The 23,719-nt window shown below is 41.9% G+C and overlaps 2 protein-coding genes across 3 annotated transcripts in view; both read left to right on the forward strand.

Annotated features, from left to right (window-relative positions):
- The window catches only part of socs7 (suppressor of cytokine signaling 7), a 161,616-nt gene extending 141,131 nt beyond the window's left edge, over window positions 1–20,485 (forward strand). Inside the window, exon 10 of one of the 2 annotated variants that reach the window (XM_063037443.1) lies at window positions 20,365–20,485. The gene's annotated coding sequence lies outside the window, so the exon portion shown is untranslated. Of the gene's footprint in view, window positions 1–8,940; window positions 11,624–20,364 lie in introns of those variants that run through there. The other variant, XM_063037444.1, reaches the window with a different exon arrangement.
- A 6-nt stretch (window positions 20,486–20,491) lies between these two features.
- Window positions 20,492–23,719, forward strand: part of LOC134340331 (rho GTPase-activating protein 23-like) — a 490,201-nt gene continuing 486,973 nt past the window's right edge. The window contains exon 1 of the mRNA XM_063037438.1: window positions 20,492–20,714. Coding sequence (XP_062893508.1) covers window positions 20,637–20,714 — 78 coding nt within the window. The 5' untranslated portion in view covers window positions 20,492–20,636. The remainder of the gene's footprint in view (window positions 20,715–23,719) is intronic.

A 23,719-nucleotide genomic window follows, 5' to 3' on the forward strand; every position in this document is an offset into this window, starting at 1 on the left:
ACCCAGCCAACACACTTTTCGTCCCTCTTCCCTCCGGGAGAAGGCTCAGGAACTTGAAGACTCGTATGGCCAGATTTGGGAACAGCTTCTTTCCAACTGTGATAAGACTGCTGAACGGATCCTGACCCGGATCTGGGCCGTACCCTCCAAATATCCGGACCTGCCTCTCGGTTTTTTTGCACTACCTTACTTTCCATTTTTCTATTTTCTATTTATGATTTATGATTTAAATTTTTAATATTTACTATCGATTTGTAATTCAGGGAGCGGGAAGCGCAGAATCAAATATTGCTGTGATGATTGTACATTCTAGTATCAATTGTTTGGTGACAATAAAGTATACTCTAAGTAATGTACAGACGTGCCTAGCATCATTTTATGGACATGCAATCAATCTGTATCTGTAAGCTATCTTATGTATTTATACTTATTGTGTTTTTATTATTGTGTTCTTTGTCTTATTGTGCTTCTTTGTCTTTCATGCATTGAATCTGGAGTAACAATTATTTTGTTCTCCTCTACACTTGAGTACTGGAAATAAACCTCTTGTGTTTATGGACTAATACTGACACCTAGTGGTAGAAAATAAATCTCACATCTTTTCCGCTTATCCAAAGCGCTGTTGGGGTTTTAGTCTCTACCACGGCCATCTGGCAGAACGTTAATCACTGCAATATGCATTGTCAGAGTCTAAGCAAAGCTACTTTGCTATTCACCCTTGTCTAGATTCAAGTTTATTTATCATGTGTACATCGAATCATACAGTGAAAGGCATCATTTGCATTAACAGCATCCAACACACCCAGGTGTTCTGGGAGCAGTCCGCAAGTGTCACCACACATACACATTCTGGCGCCAGCGTAGCAGAGGCAGACACACCAGGAACGTCCAAGAGACTCCCCGATATGCACATGGATGGAAAAAAAAATGGAGGGCCAAGGGTTGTTGTTGGAGGGAAGAGTTAGATTGATCCCAGAACAGGCCAAGAGGCCAGCACAATATCACGGGCTAAAGGGTCCACACTGTGCTGCACTCTTGTCTGAGAAACATTAACCATATTTGTGCAAAGCTACAGTTATCAATTATGACAAGAATTGTATTCTATTACTGGCTCACAAAACCACAGGGCAAGCGCTTGTATCAAAAAAACACAGAGACACAAACACCCTTTTAGCTGAATGGGTAAGTGTTACTTGTGAGCTACCATACAACATCTCAGCCCATCAAGATAACCCTATCTTTGTCGTGCACTCGTCCGAGTTCCCTTCTTCTTCCATATCTGTGTGAGAAGCCTCAACCATTCCATGTGGGAGTGAGGTCTACATATTTAGCATTCAGTGCTGAAGTTTCTTTTTCCCCTGTAAACTTTACTGGGCTTATTCACAATTTCTTTCATTTACAAGGAACACTGTCACAGGAAAGCAGCATCTGTCATCAAAGGCCCCAGCACCCAGAACATGCTCTCTTTTTGCTGCTGCCATCAGGAAGAAGGTGCAGGACCCTCGGGATTCACACCACCAGGTTCAGGAACAGTTAGCACCTCTCAACCATCAGGCTCTTGAACCAAAGGGGATAACTTCATGCAACTTCACGCCCTATCGCTGAACTGTTTGCACAACCTATGGACTCACTTTCAAGGACTCTTCATCTCATGTTCTTGATATTTATTGCTTATTTATTTATTATTATTATTTCTTTTTTTCTTTTTTGTCTTGCACAGTTTGTTGTCTTTTGCACCTTGGTTGTTTGTCCGTCCTGTTGTGTGTGTTTTTTCATTGGTTCTATTGTGCTTCTTTGTACCTACTGTGAATGCCCTCAAGAAAATGAATCTCATGGTGACACACACAAAATGCTGGAGGAACTCAGCAGGCCAGGTAGCACGTATGGAAAAAATACAATTGAGATTTCGGGCCAAGACCCTTCAGGGCATCTGCAGGTTTTCTCTTGTTTGCTCCTGGTGACATGCATATTAGATTTACATTGAACTTTGAACTTATGCTGTCTAATTTTAGGTTTTTCCATGAGCAGACATCTTTTCCCTACATACGGCTATCAAGCCTTGGTGTCTTTGAAGAGACATCTATTACAAACCTACCAGAACAGTTTTTATATATTAGAGAGAGATAATCTGCTTAGTCATGCCTCATAAGACATAGGAGCAGAATTAGGCCATCCAGCCCATCGAGTCTGCTCTGCCATTCGATCATGACTGATTTATTTTCCCTCTCAACCCCATTCTCCTGTGTTCTCCCTGTAACCTTTGATGCCCTTATTATTCAAGAACCTATCACCCTCTACTTTGAATATACCCAACGACTTGACCTCCACGGCTATGTGTGGCAATGAAATCAACACCTCTGGATAAAGAAATTCCTCCTTATCCCTGTTCTAAATGGACGTCCCTCTACTCTGAGCCTGTGCCCCTTGGTCCAAGACTTCCTCCACCATTGGAAACATCCTCTCCACATCTACTCTATCAAGGCCTTTCAAATTCCATAGGTCTCAATGAGATCCCTCCTTGTTCTTATAAATTCCAGTGAATACAGGCTGAAAGCCATCAAGCACTCCTCATACATTAACCCTTTCAATCCCAGTGATTTAATCAAGTGCCTTCCAAATTATTTAATAAAGAAATGTTAAAGGAAGTAAACCAAAGAATAATTCCAAGTCTCTACCCAACACACACCACTGCCAAGTATTGTCCCAAGCCTGGCTGCGAAAGGAAGAGGGTTGGGCATGGGGCTAGCAACCCCATCCCATAAAACCCAGAGCTACAGAAGAGCTGGGAGAGGAAGGACCCTGCCCTAGTAGATACAAAGTGGACTACCCCTGGGTTCAACTTGAAAGACTGGCCCAGACCAGAGGATTTTGGTGAGCTGCTTTTGATGGCTAAGCTCTAATACGGGTGATGGGTTCATGTAATTAAGTACAAACCACGCCTCTCACTACAACTTTAAATCAATAGGCTTTATAATTCAGTGAAGTTTTACTCTTGACTCCAATCTGTACAAGTCATAATTTTAGACGGTAAATTTATTATCAAAGTACATATATGTTGCCACGTACAATCCTGAGATTCAATTTCTTGTGGGTATACTTAATGAATCTATAAAATAATAACCATAATAAAATCAATAAAGATTGCACCAATTTGGGCACTTAACCAATGTGAAAAAGATACAAACTGTGCAATACAAAAATAAATAAATAAATAAATAAATAATCAATATCAAGAATATGAGGTGAAGAGTCCTTGAAAGTGAGTCCATTGGTTGTGGGAATATTTCAATGATAGGGCAAGTGAAGTGGAGTGAAGTTATCCCCTTTGGTTTAAGAACCCAATGGTTGAGGGGTGATAACTGTTCCTGAACCTGGTGGTGTGGGACCTGAGTCTCCTGTACCTCCCTCCTGATGGTTGGGGGGGGGTAATAACTGTTCCTGAACCTGGTGGTGTGGGTCCTGAGGCTCCTGTACCTCCTTCCTGATGGTTGAGGGGTAATAACTGTTCCTGAACCTGGTGGTGTGGGTCCTGAGGCTCCTGTACCTCCTTCCTGATGGTTGGGGGGGAGGGTAATAACTGTTCCTGAACCTGGTGGTGTGGGTCCTGAGGCTCCTGTACCTCCTTCCTGATGGTTGAGGGGTAATAACTGTTCCTGAACCTGGTGGTGTGGGTCCTGAGGCTCCTGTACCTCCTTCCTGATGGTTGAGGGGTAATAACTGTTCCTGAACCTGGTGGTGTGGGTCCTGAGGCTCCTGTACCTCCTTCCTGATGGTTGAGGGTGATAACTGTTCCTGAACCTGGTGGTGTGGGTCCTGAGGCTCCTGTACCTCCTTCCTGATGGTTGAGGGGTAATAACTGTTCCTGAACCTGGTGGTGTGGGTCCTGAGGCTCCTGTACCTCCTTCCTGATGGTTGAGGGTGATAACTGTTCCTGAACCTGGTGGTGTGGGTCCTGAGGCTCCTGTACCTCCTTCCTGATGGTTGAGGGGTAATAACTGTTCCTGAAACTGGTGGTGTGAGTCCTGAGGCTCCTGTACCTCCTTCCTGACGGCAGCAGCAAGAAGAGAGCTTGTCCTGGGTGGTGGGGGTCCTTGATGATGGATGTTACTTTCCTGTGACAATGCTTCATGTAGATGTGCTCAATGGTGAGAGGGGGAGGTCATATCCATTAATTTTTGTAGGATTTTCTGTTCAAGAACAGTGCTATTTCCATATCAGGCTGTGATTCAGCCAGTCAATATACTCCCCACTACAAATCAATAGAAGTTTGTCAAAGTTTTAGGTGTCATGCTGAATCTTCACTAAATTTTAAGGAAGTAGAGGTGCTGCTGTGCTTTCTTCATATTGCACTTGTATGCTGGGCCCAGGGCAGCTCCTCCAAAATAATAACACCTAGGACATTAAGGTTGCTGATCTTCTCCATGTCTGATCCTCCAACAAGGACAGGCTCGTGGACCTCCAATTTCCTTCTGAAGTCAATATTCAGCTCCTTGGTCTTGCTGACATTGAGTAAGAGGTTGTTGTTGTGGCGCCACTCAGCCAGAGTTTCAATCTCCTTCCAATATTCTGATTTGTCACCACCTTTGACTTGGCCAATGACAGTGGTGTCGTCAGCAAACTCAAATATAGCATTGGAGCTGTGCTTAGCCACACAGTCATAAATGTAAAGCGAGTAGAGCAGGGGGCTAAGCACACAGCCCTGTGGTACACCTATCCTGATAAGAGATTGTGGAGGAGATGTTGCTCTTAATCCGAACTGACTGGTGTCTGCAAGTGAGGAAATCAAGGATCCAATTGCACAAGGGAGTATTGAGGCCCAGGTCTTGAAGCTTATTGATTAATTTTGAGGGGTTGATGGCATTAAATGCCAAACTGTAGTCAATAAAGAGCATCTTTGTTGTCTAGTGGTTGAGTGAATAGCCATTAAAATGGCATCTGCTGTGGACCTGTAGCTCTGGTAGGTAATCTAGAGCAGGTTCAAGGACTGTACGACTCACTTTCTCAGTATTATCTCTACAGCTGTCTGTGGCAATTAAATCAACACCTCTGGATAAAGAAATTCCTCCATCTCTGTTTTAAAGAGACATCCTTGTATTTTGAGGCTGTGCCTTCTGGTCCTTGACTCACCCAGTAATGAAAATATCTTTTGTTCCGCTATCTTCCCTGTAAATCTGTTTTTGCATATGTAGTCTACACTATCTGTTGTAGCATCTATGCAAATGTTGACTTTTTGTCTATCACTCTGGGTCAGACAGTTTCCTGACTGTATTGAGCTATATTGATCTTGACGTGGCTGTTAGACAATTTACAAGAATGGTCTGCAATCTTATACAATTATTTACAACTCATGCTAGGGAAATGAGTCAAGAAGATCCCCTCTACACTTCTCCCGACAGAATAATTGTAAAAAGATGAGAAATAATAATAACAGTATTGCAATCTCTCAGTCCCAAGGGGTTAACCCCTTAACCGAGAATGCCTGTGCCTGATTGTTTAACATGGGGAGACTGATACACAGGCAGCCACACACGGTGGTTGACAGATCGGGGACAGGGTCCGGTGGCATGGAGTGCAAGACGACTACGGACCCTTCACTGCTGCAGCTTTCCTCTGACTTCACTGTCGTTATGGTGGGTCGTCATCCTCCACCAGCTCCACTGATGAGGTCTTGGTTGGATCGCTCTTTGTCTGAAACATCCACCTTGACCTTACTGCCATGGGTGACCCTACCAGGAGCTAAACTCCAGACGGCATCTCAGCAACTCAAAGCTTCTCCACCACGATAAGGTAGTCGTTGTTAATGCAAATGATGCCTTTCACTGTATGTTTCGAAGTACACGTGATAAATAAACTTGAATCTTGACAAGACTGAATAGCAAGGCAGCTTTGCCGCAACAAAGCAGCATCCATCATCAAAGACCCCCACCATCCAGGTCATGTTCTCTTCTCACAGCTGCCATCAGGTAGGAAATACAGAACCATAAGGTTCAGAGGCAGTTATTACCTTACAACCACCATTAGGTTCAGGAACATCTATTACCTTACAACCATCAGGTTCTTCAACCTGTGTGGATAACTTCACTCACCGCTACTTTGAACTGATTCTACGATCTACGGACTCACTTTCAAGGACTCTTTACAATTCATGTTCTCGGTATCAATTTTTTTTGCGCAATTTGTCTTCTTTTGCAAGTTGTTTGTTTGTCAGTGCTTATTTATCTATAGTTTTTCATAGGCGTTATTGTATCTCTTTATTTTTCCATGCAAGAAAATGAATCTCAGGGTTGTATATGTACTTGGATAATAAATGTACTTTGACTTTGAGCTGACATGTTCACCCTTTCTTGCTAAGGTCCTAGATTTCAGAAAACAGAAAATCTCATCTTTCTTTCATTGCTGTTTGTGGGATGGTGCTGAGCACAAGTTTATTATAAAAGTCAAAACACATCAGAAACAGTTGTAATGAGTTCTTTAAGCTGGTGCAGGGTGTCAGAGAGTGCTGGGCTCCAAGGTTTTTTGAGCACCTGAATTGGTTAATTGTTGTTTAATGACAATTATTAATTGTTTAGAGTTCATTGTGTTTTTTTTGAGTGACTCGCTCTTAGTAATGCAGTCTCCTGGTGCTTTCTGTTTAAACTTGTTAAGTTTACTTTGATAGGCTCGGGGTTTCCATGTTACTTGTATTATTTAAGCGGACGCCTGATTAGCGCTAATCATGGGGTCCTAGTTTTGAGAATGTCACATCTCATGATGTCGCTCAGCCAAGCCACCAAAGTTCTCTTGGAATTATTATGAATAAACTCTTGTTGCCATCTCTACATCAGAGTCTGTCTTTCCTCCACACTTGGGTTCCGATATTGCCAGCGCACACCATGACACCAGTCAGTTGGTTGCAGAGAAATTTAGGACAACCTGCAATTGTGTAGGCTGCAGCATAAATTAAGCATTCTCCTTGATTTCCACTTTTGGGAGTCCTGCTGTTCTTTAGCAGCCAGTGAAAATTTTTCAGAATCAGATTTACACTCCAGGACACTTTACCAGGTACAGAAGTGGCCACTTTATTGTGTACAGAAGTGGTCTTCTGCTGCTGGAGGCCATCGACTTCGAAGTTCGGCATGTTGTGTGTTCAGAGATGCTCTTCTGCACACCACTGTTGTAACACGTCATTATTTGAGTTACTGTCACCTTCCTGTCAGCTTGAACCAGTCTGGCCATTCTCCTCTGACCTCTCTCACTAACAAGGCATCTTCACCCACAGAACTGCTGCTCACTGGATGTTTTTTTTTCTGTTTTTCACACCATTCTCTGGGGCCAACAATAATTAAACTTCTTAAGTCTAATCAGCCAATTATGTGGCAGCAACTTAAGAGTGGTAAATTGACAACCCTAATTGTGGTGTTTGGTTTTTCAACTTATATCCATAGTCTAGGAAGATAAAAGCACATAAGCTGAAATGAAAATGTGTGAAATAGACATTAGTTCCACTGACTTTGGGTGCATGTATGGACATTTGATTTTCACCAGTGTTGCATTATTATTGGAGAATCAGAATTAGATTTAATATCATTGATCACTAGAAGAGAGATCAAGTCAACCAGCAGGGCTGTAGCTGAGGCAGCAGAGAAAGGATCAGCATGGGTGTGGACCAAGTATGTCCAGAGGGGCAGATAGTCAGACAGTGTATACATATCTTGCAAACCCTCCAGTAGTTGCATAGACAACTGAAGAGCAGACTACCTGTTGGATGAAAGTGACCAACAACTCTGATAGAGGCAGATGCCAAGATTTTAAGCTCACCGGGGGAGGTGGTGCTTTAGCACTGCTGGCCCACCACCTCGAAGGAGTCTTGATCATAAGTGGGCTGAAACTCATGAAGACAGGTGGCAGATCAACTGATGATCCCACTGGTGATAGCACAGGACAGTTAACATCTTAGTCCACGTGTATTTTTTTTTAACTCTTTAACTAATTGACCATAAGACATAGGAGCAGAATTAGGTCATTTGGCCCATCGAGTCTGCTCCACCATTCCATCATGGCTGATTTATTATCCCTCTCAACCCCATTCTCCTGCCTTCTTCCTGTAACCTTTGACATCCTGATTAATCAAGAAGCTATCAACCTCCGCTTTAAATATACCCAATGACTTGGCCTGCACAACCATCTGTGGCAATGAATTCCAGAGGTTCACCACCCTCTGGATAAAGAAATATTGTTTCATCTCTGTTCTAAATGGACATCCCTCTATTCTGATGTTGTGCCCTCTGGTCCTCGACTCCCCTGCGATAGGAAACATCCTCTCCATATCCACTTAATCGAGAGTTTTCAATAGTCAGTCGGTTGCATTGAGATTCCACCCCCACCCATTCTTCTCATCTTCAGTGAGTACAGGCCCTGAGCTATCAAAAGCACCTCATATGTTAACTCTTTTATTCCTGGGCTCATTCTCTTGAACCTCCTCTGGACCCTCTCCAATGCCATGAAATTTGTTGTTTTGCGGCAAGAGTACAGGACAACATAAATTACAATAAGTGGCCACTTTATTAGGTACACCTGTACACCTCATTAATGCAAATATCTAATCAGCCAATCATGTGGCAGCAACTCACTGTGTAAAAGCATGCAGGCATGGTCAAGAGGTTCAGTTGTTTTTCAGACCAAGCATCAGAATGGGGACAAAATGGGATCTAAGTGACATTGACCTTGGAATGGTTGTTGGTGCCAGACGGGGCGGTTTGAGTATCCCAGAAACTGCTGATCTCCTGGGATTCTCATGCACAACAGTCTTTGGGGTTTACAGAGAATGGTGCAAAAATATTTTTAAAAATCCATTGAACTGCAGTTCTGTGGGTGAATGTCTTATTAATCAGCGAGAACAGTTGAGAGGGGGCTTTTTCTGGTTGGCTGCCAGTGACTAATGGTGTTGATGTTTCCTTGTAGAAAGGGGGCATCCATCATTAAGGACCCTCATCACCCAGGACGTGCCCTCTTCTCACTGCTACCATCTGGGAGGAGGTACAGGAGCCTGAAGACACACACTGAACGATTCAGGAACAGCTTCTTCCCCTCTGCCACCAGGGAGGAGGTACAGGAGCCTGAAGACACACACTCAACGATTCAGGAACAGCTTCTTCCCCTCTGCCATCAGGGAGGAGGTACAGGAGCCTGAAGACACACACTCAACGATTCAGGAACAGCTTCTTCCCCTCTGCCATCAGATTTCTGAATGGACATTGAGCCCATGAACACTACCTCACTACTTTTTTTGCACTACTTAATTTAATTTTTTTAGTGTGTGTGTATGTATATGTATATGTGTATATTATATATATATGTATATTTACTGTAATTTACTGTTTATTATTTATTGCAGTGTACTGCTGCCACGTTCCATTTTCTAATTCCAGTTAGGGGAATATCAGAGGTTTTTAAACACAGAGAGTGAGTATGTGGAACACCCTGCCATCTGTGGTGGGAGTGGCAGATATAATAGGGGCAATTAAGGAACTCTTAGACAGGCACATGGACGATAGAAAAATGGAGGGCTATGTAGGAGGGAAGGGTTAGATTGATCTTAGAGTAGGTTATACGGTCAGTGCAAAGTTGTACTGTGCTGTAATGTTGTATGTTCTATTAATTGCCTCTACAGATGCTGCCTGACTTGCTGATTATTTCCAGTATCTTATGCTCGTACTGCATGTAATAGTTACAATGAAGGTACACATTGTAGCTACTCTGATCAGCAGCAGAGATGGAGAAGAAGAAGCTGGAAGCGCTTAGAGGTCAGGCAACATCAATAGAAAACAACACAGGTTTCTAGTCTTTTGCTTGTTCTTTTACTTATATAGTAGCATCTGGAGGTGGAAACGCAAAAAAAACTTGGAGGAGCAAAGTTAGTGGTTCAATTCCGGCTGCTGTCTGTAAGGGGTTTGTTAGTTCTCCTCATGACCTCATGGGCTTCCTCTGGGTGTTCCAGTTCCACCCACATTTCTCTTTTGTATTTAAAATTTATAACGCCTTTAGCCAAAGGTTGGTGAATCAGTGGAATTCATTGCCACAGTCGGCTTTTGAGGCCAAATCAATGGGTATATTTAAAGCAGAGTTTGACAGATTCTTGATTAAACAGGACGTCAAAGGTTACAGGGAGAATACAGGAGAAATTTCCACTGAGGTTGGATGAGACTACAACCAGAGGTCCTGGTTTAAGGGTGAAAGGTGAGAAGTTTAAGGGGAACATGAGTGGAAACTTCTTCACTCAGAGGGTCATGAGAGTGTGGAATGAGCTGTCAGCGCTAGTGGTGCAGGCGAGCTTGATTTCAACATTTAAGAGAATTTTGGATAGGTACATGGATGGTAGGGGTATGGAGGGCTATGGTCCGGGTGCAGGTCATTGGGAGTAGGCAGTTTAAATGGTTTCGGCAAGGACTAGATGGAGCGAAGCGCCTGTTTCTGTGCTGTACTTCTCTATGACTCTACTGGGGATAATAAATCGGCCATGATTTAATGGTGGAACAGACTCAATGAGCCAAATGGCCTAACTCTGCTCCTATGTCTTATGAGGCACGATTAAGCAGACTATATCTCCCTAGTCTATAAAAGTTATTCTGGTAGGTTTGTAATAGATGTCTCTTCAAAGACACCAAGGCTTGATAGCCGTATGTAGGGAAAGGATGTCTGCTCATGGGAAAATCAAAAATTAGACTGCATAAGTTCAAAGTTCAAAGTAAATTTACTATCAAAGTACATGTATATCACCATATACAACCCTGAGATTCATTTTCTTGGGGGTCTGATTAGTCTGACATCTATTCTTGGGAAAATGTTAGACTCGATTAGTAAGGAAGTAATAGCAGCACATTTGGAAAATTTTTCTCTAATAAAGTCTCATAGCTTCATAAAGTGGAAATCTTGTGCGACAGATTTATGAGTTAACTTTGAAGAAGTCTCAACGAGAATGAACAGAGGAACCAGCAGACATATTGAATTCAGATATCTAGAAGGATTTGATGAGTGATTCACAAAGTCTATACTGGTGGAGATTCAAGTTTGGTTCACAATTCCCACTTCCTTTGTTAATAAATTTACTTTGAGATGACATATTTTCATTGGTTAATTGTTTACCATATATCTTAATGATTTGGAAGTTGGATGTAAATACACAGTAGGTAAATTTCCAAATGGAACAAGAACAGTTGGAAAGGCATTCAATAGTGTGGATGCAAGCAGTTTCTGAGAAATATTAAACATGAGATTCTACAGATGCTGGAAATCTAGAGTAACACAAACAAAATTCTGGAGGAACTCAGCAGGTCAGGCAGCATCTATGGAGAGGAATAAAGAGTCGACGTTTCAGGCTAAGACCCTTCATCAGAAATGGAAAGGAAGGTGGAAGAAGCCAGAATAAGGGGGTGTGCAGAAGGGGAAGGTGTACAAGCTAGAAGGTCTTAGGTGATGCCAGGTAAGGTTGGGTGGGGTACAGGTGATAAAGTGAGAAGCTGACAGGTGATGGGAGGAAAAGGTAAAGGGCTGAAGAATAAGGGATCTGATAGGAAAGGAGAGTGGACCATGGGAGAAAGGGAAGGAGGAAGGGAACGGTGGGGGTTTGATAGGTAGATGAGTTAAAGAGTAGAGGCAAAAGGAAATGGAAAAGGAGGGAAGGGGGGGGGGGGAGAAATCACCTGAAGTTGGAGAACTCAATGTTCATGCCATTAGGTAGGAGGCTACCAAAACAAAATATGAGATGTTGCTCCTTCCACCTGAGAGTGGCTTCATCGTGGCAGTAGAGGAGGTCATGGATGGTCAATAGTGTGTATGCTTGGAGGGAAACCTTTGATGCTGTTCCTGCGAGCTTGTTGCTGTTGCCTTTGTGGGGGATGCTGATGGAGAAGTCTAAGTGGATTGTGGTAATACACTTGTAGACTGTGTATTGCAGTGTTTCAGTCATGCAAGAATTAAATTTTCAAGATACCAATGGATTTGTTGTGCTTTTTGTGGACATGACATAACTAGTCAATGTGTCAACACTGTAGATTTACTGGAACAGCCTGATTATAGGTGCAGCTAAATTTGGAACAACAGACCTCAGCCCTATAGTCAGAATGCTTATTACTTGTCTTGTAAGAAATACATTTGAACTATTTCTTGGTATCAGAGTAAACTGAATTGACTGAAGAATTTACTCAGAATTTCTGCTTGCAGATGGTCATCACATAATTCAGTTTATGAGTTCAGTAATCCATCTGAACAACCCCACAACTAGAACTAGCAAATCCTGCCATTGAGACAATTGGTCTCCACAACACACACTATATGGATTTGCAGAATAATATACAAAAACTACAGTGAACTGTCGGGTCAGCAGAAGAGGTCGCTGGCTGCAGTCTACCATCACTGTAGGACTTGTATGTGTCCAGAACAAAGAACCAGGCAGGAAAAATCATTGCGGACACTACCCACCCAGTGAACTGCCTTTTCCAAAAGCTCCCTTCTGGAAAGCGCTATAGGGCTATTAAAACAAAATCATCATGCCATCTTAAAAGTTTCTTCCCCCAGGTAGCTAATCTGAATAATCTGTCTACTTGATACCCCACCCCCCAATCTACTCACCCCTCACTGAACTGCACTGTAAACACTTCAAACCACTTTTTACAATGCTGTTTACATTGTAAATACAAGCTGGTCTTTATGTATTTATGCACATTTTATTCCATATCTGAACTTTAACCTCTAACTTTAACCTCTGTCTGTGATAAGGCTGCTGAATGGATCCTGACCCGGATCTGGGCCGTACCCTCCAAATATTCAGACCTGCCTCTCAGTTTTTTTTTGCATTACCTTACTTCCCATTTTTCTATTTTCTATTTATAATTTATAATTTAAATTTTTAATATTTACTAATTTTAATTATTTTTAATATCTTTAATATTTAATATTTGTAATCCAGGGAGTGTGAAGCGCAGAACCAAATATTGCTCTGATGATTGTACGTTCTAGTACCAATTGTTTGGCGACTATAAAGTATAAAGTAACTTTATTTTTATATAATTCTTTGTTCTTTATAATTGTTGAACATTGACATTTTTGGTTGCATGCCATGGCAACACACCACAGCAAATTCCTAATACACATAAATGCATATGGCAAATAAAGTTGATCTTTGAACACTATTAATATAGAAAAAATGACCCCAAATCAACAACATATTGATGTTACCATGGAGAGCACTTCGACTGTTGCATCACCCTCTGGTATGGAGGATCAGAAATTGTTGCAGAGGGTTGTAAACTCAGTCAACTCCATCACAGGCACTAGCCTCCCCATCATTGAGAACATCTTTAAAAGGCAGTACCTCAGAAAGGCAGCATCCACCATGGAGTAGCCTCACCATTTGGAACAATGCCTTCCCCTCATTACTAACATCAGGTTGAGGTACAGGAGCCTGAAGACACACTCAATGTTTGAGAAACAACATCTTCCACTCTGCCATCAGATTTCTTTTCTTTTCTTTTATTTTTAAAAAAAATACTTCATTTTCAAAATTTTCAAAAAAAACCCAATAAAATCAACAAAAACATACCAGCTCAGACATGTATAAAAAAGAAATAAATGAAAAAAAAGACATAACATTAGAGGGATGCCTATTGTACAAAGTGCTCAAAAATACTCAACATTAAATACTAAACACTAAACTAATCTCAGAACGGTTGTGCTTTCATTGGAGAGAGTCTGGAGGACATTCACGAGAATGATTCCAGGAATTAAGTGTTTAACATATGAGGAGTGTTTGGCAGCTTTGAGCCTGTACTCCCTGAAGTGTAGAAAAATGTGGTGGGATCTCATTGAAACTTACCAAATGTTCAAAGGACTAGATTGGGTAGCTGTGGAGAGGATGCTTCCTATGTTGAGGGCATAACATAATAACATGATCATAACACCATTAGATTCAACTTGATCATGGATAAAGATAGATCTGGTCCTCGGGTTGAGGTTCTAAACTGGAAAAAGGCCAAACTTGAAGAAATGAGAAAGAATCGAAAAAGCATGGATTGGGACAGGTTGTTCTCTGGCAAAGATGTGATTCATAAGTGGGAGGCCTTCAAAGGAGAAATTTTGAAAGTGCAGAGTTTGTATGTTCCTGTCAGGATTAAAGGCAAAGTGAATAAGAATAAGGAACCTTGGTTTTCAAGGGATATTGGAACTCTGATGATGATGAAGAAGAGAGAGATGTGTGACATGTGTAGGAAACAGGGAGCAAATAAGGTGCTTGAGCAGTATAAAAAGTGCAAAAAAAAACGTAAGAAAGAAATCGGGAGGGCTAAAAGAAGATGTGAGATGGCTTTGACAGTCAAAGTGAAGGATAATCTGAAGAGCTTCTACAGGTATATTAAGAGCAAAAGGATAGTAAGGGATAAAATTGGTCCTCTTGAAGATCAGAGTGGTCGGCTATGTATGGAACCAAAAGAAATGGGGGAGATCTTAAATGGGTTTTTTGTGTCTGTATTTACTAAGGAAACTGGCATGGAGTCATTGGAAAAAAGGCAAACAAATAGTGAGGTGATAGAACCTATACAGATTGAGGAGGAGGAGGAGGTGCTTGCTATCTTGAGGCAAATCAGAGTAGATAAATCCCCAGGACATGACAGGGTATTCCCTCGGACCTTGAAGGAGACTAGTGTTGAAATTGCAGGGGCCCTGGCAGATATATTTAAAATGTCGGTATATATGCTGAGGTGCCGGATGTTTGGAGGATAGCTCATGTTGTTCCGTTGTTTAAAAAAGGCTCTAAAAGAAATTATAGGCTGGTAAGTTTGACATCAGTAGTAGGTAAATTATTGGAAGGAGTACTAAGAGATCGGATCTACAAGCATTTGGATAGACAGGGGCTTATTAGGGAGAGTCAACATGGCTTTGTGCGTGGTAGGTCATGTTTAACCAATCTATTGGAGTTTTTCGAGGAGGTTACCAGGAAAGTGGATGAAGGGAAGGCAGTCGATATTGTCTACATGGACTTCAGTAAGGCCTTTGACAAGGTCCCGCATGGGAGGTTAGTTAGGAAGATTCAGTCGCTAGGTATACATGGAGAGGTAGTAAATTGGATTAGACATTGGCTCAATGGAAGAAGCCAGAGAGTGGTAGTGGAGGATTGCTTCTCCGAGTGGAGGCCACTGAATGAGCTGCCAGGTGAAGTGGTAACTGCGGGCTCACTTTTAACATTTAATAAAAACTTGGACAGGTACATGGATGAGAGGTGTATGGAGGGATATGGTCCAGGTGCAGGTCAGTGGGACGAGGCAGAAAAATGATTTGGTACAGCTAAGATGGGCCAAAAGGCCTGTTTCTGTGCTGTAATGTTCTATGGTTCTAAATCTCAAATGAGGCGCGTGAGAAATCAGCGGGGGGGGGGGTGCCATCAGATTTCTGAACAGTCCATGGACTCATGAACACCACCTCACTATTACACTCTCTTTTTGCACTGTTCATTTTTTAATCTAGTTTTTATTGTAATTTATCATGCCACAGTAGCATAGCATGATGGTATTACAGCTCAGGCTGTCAGAATTCAGAATTCAACCCTGGTGTCCTCTGTAAGGAGTCTCTGTACATCCTTCCTGTGGACTTCGTGAGTTTTCTCCGGGCGCTCTAGTTTCCTCGCACAGCGCCTAGACATACTGGGTAGGATCATTGGTCATTGTAAATTGTCCCATGATTAGGTTAGGGTTAAATCCGGGTCATTTGGAGATGTTTGGCGGTGTGTCTTGAAAAGCCTACTCCATTCTGTATCCCTAAATAATTTTTTAAATATACTGCACAACACATTTCAGGATGTATGTCAATGACAATAAACCTGATTCTGATTCTAACCAAATGAGGCAGTCTAAGAGGTAACCTTAACAGATGGTGTGTAAATAGAAAGGCCAAGTCTACATCCTACACATGGGTATTTAAGTGAATCACTATAATCATCTTGCATGTGGGCGAGAATGCAAAGCATTTATGTAATAAATCTACTCGACTGTGCATGTTTAGCCAGTCTCTTCTGCAAAGAATCCCCACTAAATAATATAAATGCTGGAAAATCGAAATAAAAGCAGAAAATGTTGAGAATATCTGAGACAGACAGCACCTGTATAGAACGTATCAATATCAACAGTCAGGTCGATGACCCAAAGATTTTCGCGCTGAAAAATTCAATTTTTATTTTGCCTTACTGAATTCTGCATGTTATGCGGGCAAATGCAATATTTCTTTCGTCTCTCAGGTTGAAAAGACGCAGAGGAAAATTAAAACTCTGTTCTGAGGGGGAAACTCACAACACACAAACCCCATACATGGCGTGAATTAGAACAAGCGCTCTATTGTTGTTTCACACTTTATTGTGTACAGAGGGCGCGACCCATCCCGAACTGGCAGATCCTATTGGATAATGTCAATGTTCATCAAATGTCATAGACACTTAGTGCCCGCCCTAATGTTAATCTTTCTTTGTGATTTGTTAACTGAAACATCAATCACTGTCAGCATCTTAACTCTAGCCGCAGTGCAATAAACTTCTAAATAATTATCACCTCCCAGTTTCACGTATTATACATTATTTCTTCTAATTTACTTTCAGCATCTCTTTTATTTTAGCTTTTGATATCAAATAACGTTGCAAATCTTTAGCCTCGGCTCGCAGATCTTTGTGCAACGATTGGACCACGCGATAGTCCAATCAGGATTAAAGAGTGCTCACGCCCATCGCATCAGGCAGAATCCACAGTTGTTATTGGTCAAGCAGACCGTCGGTCATTTAGCACAGCCTACCCGCCGAGTTCAATTGGTTGGGTCTGGGGCTGGTAGGCGGGGTGATTCGCCAGCCTGGGTGGCGAGCGGTAGGTGCTCCAACGGAGCGGAGAGGAGGTCGGTGAGTTATCGCCGCGGGAAACAAAACGGAACCGACCTTCGCTTTGTTCATGACAGGCAGAGAGCTTGCACCACGACGCTGACCTTCCGAAGCTGACTGGCTTCGTGGAGGGGGGTTAAGCCCGGACGTGTGTGAGGTGAGTGAGTTGGGGTGGGGTGCGATTCGGTGTCGGCCGCCGACTGACAGCTCGGGCGGTACCCCGTCCTCCTCCCTCAGCGTTCCCCGCTCTGGTACAAAGGCAGGGTGAGCAGTCAAACTTCATCGCACTGCTCTACACCCGTGGGATCGCCAAGTGCGTGTTTCTGCCCGGATCGGGTGAGTGAGTGAGTGACAGCTGCCAAATGCTGGCGCCAAAACAAAAACAAGGGAAAGTTGTACCCTGCACTTTCCCTCCACTCATTCTCATCTCATCCCATCTCCTCTCCTCGTCTTCTGGGCAGCTGCTCGGGACTGAGGAGCCACCCCCTTCCCGTGGGTTGGAATTGTCACATGTACCGAGATACAGTGAAGAACTTGTCTTGCATACTGTTCAATGCAACTGTGCTTTGAGGTTATGCAACGTAAAGCAATAACAGAATTGGATTCGGTTTATTATTGTCACATGTACCGAAATGCAGTTAAGAACCGTCTTGCATATTTTTTATACATATCAGATCGTTACGACTATGCTTTGAGGTAGTGTAACATAAAACAATACAGAATTGGATTTGGTTTATTATTGTCACGTGCTGAGATACAGTGGAAAACATGTCTTACATACTATTTATACGTATCAAATCATTACAACGGTGCATTGAGAGAGAAAATAGTAGAGTGCATAATAAAGTGTAATAATACTTTAATAATCCTGCTGCCTGTAAGGAGTGTGTACATTCTCCCTGTGACCAGGTGCTCTGGTTTCCTCTTGGTAGGTTAATTGGCCGTTGTAAATTGTCCTGTGACTAAGCTAGGGTTAAATCAGGGGTTGCTGGGCAGCATTGCTGAAAGGGTTGATTCTGTACTGTATCTCAATAAGTAAATAAATAATGAAGTGTAACAGCTACAGAGGAAGTGCAATGCAGGCAGAAATTAATGTGCAAATCTAATGACTTATATGCTAATGAAGTAGATTATGAAGTGAAGTGTCTATGTTATTGTTCTAGGGAACCATTCAATAGTCTTATAACAGTGGGATAGAAGCTATCCTTGAGACTGGTGGTACAGGCTTTTGTACCTTCTGCTCAGTGGGAAAGGGGGGAAGAGAGAATGTCCGGAATGGGTGGAATCTTTGGCTGCTATATAGAAGCAATGAAAATATAAACAAAGTCCATGGAGGGGAGCCTGGTTTCTGTGACCTCAACTCTGGAGATTCTTGCAGTCTCAGGCAAAGTAGTTGCCATACCAAGCCACTGTGCATCCAGATAGGACACTCTCTATGGCCCACCTAGTGTCTTTCTAAGTACCCTGTTGTTGGGTATGTGGGTGGTGTGGAATGTCCATCAGAGTTGACTGAGTATAATTAGGCCCTCAGTGTTGGGGATGTTGGTCAGGGAGAGGATGGTTATCCTTCTTTATTATTGACAAAAAAACATGAGGCATAGGAGCAGAATTAAGCCATTTGGCTCATTGAGTCTGCTTCGCCATTCCATCATGGTTGATTTATTATTCATCTCAACCCCATTCTCTTGCCTTCTCCCCATAACCTTTGATGCCCTCTCTCATCAAAAACCTGTCAATGTCCACTTTAAAGATACCCATTGACTTGGCCAATGAATTTCACAGATTCACCCTGGAAACAGCCTGTAGTTCTGAAGATAACTCTACTTCCATAGGAAGTTTGTTGAATGTGAGGGGCAGCATTGATTGAAAAAGTGCCGCGGCAGCAGTGTATGCTTTCACTGAGCTGATTTATGATCGCAGCTTGCACGTCATCAAGAAGCAAATTTAAGATGGCGGTGAATTTCTCTGGGCAGCTGAATTGGGGGAGAGAGCTCCATGATCTCTCCCAGTTGACAGAGTCAATGGCTGTAGTGATGTATATTGCTGCATTTTTCTAATAAGTATACACAGATATACATACTTGATCAAACTCGTCTTCAGATTTGTCTTCCAAATCAATATTGGGCTGAAATACCATTTGTGTTTTATCTTTACTTAAACCCATCACCCCTACTGGGGCATAGGCTGGCGACTGTGGCTTTCCAGAGTCTCTGTCCTGGGCCAGTTCAGAACCAGAATCAGGTTTAATATCACTGGCATAGGTCGTGAAATTTGTTGGTTTATGGCAGCAGTACATTGCAATACATAATTATAAAAACTATCAATTACAGGAAGAAATATGTACATATTTTAAAAGTTAAATTAAATATTTAGTGCAAATAGAGGAAAAAAAAAAGTAGTGAGGAAGTGTTCATGTGTTCAATGTCCATTCAGAAATCGAATGGCAGAGGGGAAGAAGCTGTTCCTGAATTGTTGAGTGTGTGCCTTCAGGCTCCTGTACCTCCTTCCCAATGGTAGCAATGAGAAGGCATGTTCTGGGTGATGGGGTCCTTAATGATGGCTGTCACCTTCTTGAGGCATCGCTCCTTGAAGATGTCCAAGATGCTGGGGACGCTAGTGTCCATGATGGAGCTGACTGAGTTTGCAACTTTCAGCGGCTTATTTTGATCCTGCGCAATGCACCCCCCCCCATACCAGACAGTGATACAGCCAGTTAGAATGCTCTCTGTAGATATTTATGTGTTTTTGGTAACCCCCCCACCCCCCCACCAATCTTCCTGGTGTATCTTTCCTCTTCCAGGGATGAGGTCTTTGGAGCTTCTATTGGTGTTTCTGTAGCTTTGGGTTTTGATGGGATGGGTTGCTGGCTCCATGCCCAACCTTCCTCCTTTCGCAGCTTGGCTTGGGACTGTCCGTGGCGCAGTTGTTTTACGTTTAGATTTACGTGATTTGAACAATTGTTAAAGATTAGCTTTATTTGCCACATGTACATTGAAACATACAGTTATTGTGTTATTTGCGTTAGTCCGAGGATATGCTGAGGGCAATCTGCAAGTGTCATCATGCTTCCGGTGCCAACATAGCATGCCTACTAATTACTAACCCTTATGAACCTGTATGCCATTGAAAAGTGGGAGGAAACTGGAGCAGCCACGCAGAGAGACCCACATAGTCAGGGGGAGAATGTATAAACTCCTTACAGATAGTGGTGAGAATTGAATCCCAATCAGTGGCATTCTAAAGCGTTGCGCTAGCTACTATGCTGCCATGCACCTCCTTGTAGTTCTGACATCTAACTGACAATTTTTTAGTGACTGTAAATTCCATTACATGAACGTGAAAAATAAAATCAATCGACTGTGATAGTGAATTTACTGTCCTGTAGCTTAACAACTGACAGATTACATTAATACTTAGATAATTAACATTGTTTTATTAGATCAGTTGTTGAGTGACTGAAACATTTTATTGTTATCTTCCAGAGCCCATTCTGTTCAGAAGACGAAAGATTTTGCCATCTGGCAACAAGGAAGGACTTTCAGCTGATGGTGGAAATAAACCATGGACATTAATAACCAATAATAATAAATTGCTTTCAATGGCAATCAAATGATTGTTTCAAAGAAAAAAAAATAAACTTATTACAAGAGGTGACCTTGGGTTGATTGTCCATTTTATTTATTCTTAAAAAAAACAAGCTGAGGATGAAGATGGTGAGAATTACAGAAATTACTGAGCTCCTTTCGATTGAAAAATGATGGCCACTGGAACAGAGCTGTCACCAAACTTCGATCAAGCAGGAACAGCAAACCTGACTGGAACAGTTGATATGGTATGAAAAATCAAGTGTACAATATTTTTATTTTGCTTTATTACTTGTTCATAGTGTTAATTTGGAGGAATCTTTTTGCATTGTTGTTGGACTCATTTTTAACATAGATTAGACTTGTCCATTCCTTCTAATATCAGCTTCTTGTACGTATATGATGGTTGTCCATCATGTCTGATGATGACAGGAAACCTGCGCGAGACCGTTTTTAAAATGAAAAAACCATTGACTGGAGCAGTTCCAGTCTCTTGACCTTGAAGTCCGGGTCCAGAGATACAAGTAGTTGTTACAAACTAGGGATATCCCTTGTTTTGCAGTGGGTGTTTTCCACAAAGTGTTGCAGAGCTTTCCTCGCCATTGGTCCTCACTGTTGATTTCATCTCCCCAGTTAGCTAGAGCTGACTTAACATGCTAGGACAGGGATGTCCCAATCTCACTGGGGTGTGTGCGTATATATATTTTATTTATCCTCTTCACAATGATGTGGGTTTTTTCCATTCTCCAATTTCCTTCCAAATCCCAAAGATGTACTCCTCAGAATATTGATGGGCATGTGTGAGAGAATACGTTGCAGTAGTTCAAGGAACTAGGGAAGGGGAATGGGACAAGAGGTGGAGGGGGGGTTTAGGGTTCTGTATTATTATAAGATTAAAAAGTTAGTTTATTTATTGAGATCCAGCGCAGAATAAACCTTTCTGGCCCGTTGAACTGTACCCCCAGCAACCCATAGCCTAATCATGGTACAATTTGCAATGTAAAATTCACCTACTAACCGGTGCCTATTTGGGATGTGGGAGGAAACCGGAGCACCCGGAGAAAACCCATGTGGTCACAGGGAGAACGTACAAACTTCCTTACAGACAGCAGCGGAAATTGAACCCAGGTCACTGGTACTATAAAGCGTTGTAGTGTAGTGGTTAGCCCAGTGCTGCCTCAAAGGAGGAACAGGTTAGAAGAGAGGAAACCGAGTGGCCAGTCAGAAATGGTAAGAGTTGTCATGTTTGGTTACTGAGAGAAAGAGTTGTCATCAGGGTGTGATGTATATGGAAAACTGAACAATTTCCCTTTGAGCTGCTAAATGAGAAAGAAACAACTCTACATTTTGTTTAAAAGTTAAAAATGCAGTTCAGTCAAGATTAAAAGTTGGAAGCTTATATGTTTATAATGTATTTCAATACTGGTCAACATCAGCAAGTACTGTATATTGCTAATTGATTATAGATACTGGGCTCTCCTGCTAATATAAAATGCTTTTGTGTTTTTACTTTATTAAAGCTACTTATTTTAAGTGTCTATAGTTGTAAACAATATTTGTTTAAATATTTTGCTTAAATTTGTTGTTAAATGGTTGGGATAATTATTTAACATGACTGTTGTATGTAATTTATTTGTTAACTCTGAATAATTTTAGCAAACAGTAAAACTTAAGGTGAAGTTGAATTAGTTAATTTATATACATTTTTTTGGATCGGGGTTCCCAACCTTTTTCATGCCATGGACCCCTACCATTAACCAAGGGGTCTGTGGACCCCAGCCCAGGTAGGGAACCACTTCTGTAGAGTCTAGACTGAGATTATATTGCCAAATCAGCAGGTTCACAACACTCTTTTGTGAGTTATTCTGAAATTCATAAAGCGTCTTTTAACTTGACACTTTATTCAGTAGGAATGAAGTTGGATAAAATTTGAAAACGGAGCAAAAAGTGGTAATATTAGGCTGGTGACTAATAGCTTAGTCAAAGAAAGAGGCCATAAGGAGTAGAGAATTCTGTTCCATTTGGAATATTTTACGCTGGAGAGAGTGCAGTTGGGGAGTATTTTGCTGCACTGTTTATTTTTTGGAGAACTTTGATGGCTTGCCTATTGTGGTATTTATTATGTGGAAATTTTTTTCATGCGGTCAAAATGTTTTGAAGAGTTTTTGTTGTCCTTTTAGACCAGAAGCTCCCAAACAGGAGTCCACAGATCATCAGGTAATGGTAGGGGTCCATGGCATGAAAAAGGTTGGGAATCCCTGTTTTAGACACTGCTGTTGATCTGAGAGGAGAGTTTCAGATCTTGAGCAGTGACAATTGGAATCTTATTCAATTTCAGAGGAGTTTTGCAATATAGTCATATCCTGTACTGAACTGGTCATTTGCATTTCTGTAAGTTTGAACTGTGGCTGATTTTGTTTTTTCTCCCCCAGCCCCTTCCACTCTAACTTAGAGACAGTAGGCCATTTGTAACGCCTTTCATTGTTGCTCTCCTCCTTGGGCAGTCCCCTGGGGTTGACTCCATCCAATTCTGTGGCTTTTGTAGAGACCTACAAGGGTTGTGCAGACTGTGCCACAGACATTGTAGTTAGGTAGCTATTGGGATATTGGGTCTTCCTTCCATTGAATGCAGCCAGTCTTGGAATGGTCCTTTCATTAAGCCCTAATGTGCACATTTCTGGCCAAGATGCTCCCTCTCCATTTTGATATATTATGGGCTAAGGATTGCAGTAAGTAAGGATGTTACTTTTTTTTCTGGAGGAATATTGAAACCTCTTCAAAGCATTTTCTCTGTACTATTGAACATCTTTTTCCCTTCAAGGAACTCAGAGCACTCCTCTTAGGACTCTGGCTTTGGGCATGTATCGGCCCAAATAGTTGAGTTGCTCAAGCGTGATCAGAACTGGGATATTGGCCCGAGAGTGGATGCTGATGTCATTATGGCTATTTTGATAATCAATTTAGAGCAGGGGTTCCCAACTTGGGGTCCATGGACCCTTCGGTTAATGGTATTGGTTCATGGCATTAAAAAGGTTGAGAACCACTGGTTTAGAGGGTTTTGAAGCAACAGTGAAATTTTTCTGATGCTTTGAGGTTGTCTATGAGTTATGGAGAATTGAGGTGATCACTTCTGCTAAGACGTGGTGCTGATTTGAGGACTTGGTCTTTGAACATCCCTTTTCTTAGTTAACAAGTTGTGCTTGAGAACAGGTAGCGGTGATGAATTTTGTCATCAAAGTTTCCTTTTACTAAG

The sequence above is a fragment of the Mobula hypostoma genome, chromosome X1 (assembly GCF_963921235.1).
Source record: "Mobula hypostoma chromosome X1, sMobHyp1.1, whole genome shotgun sequence".
NCBI lineage: Eukaryota > Metazoa > Chordata > Chondrichthyes > Myliobatiformes > Myliobatidae > Mobula > Mobula hypostoma.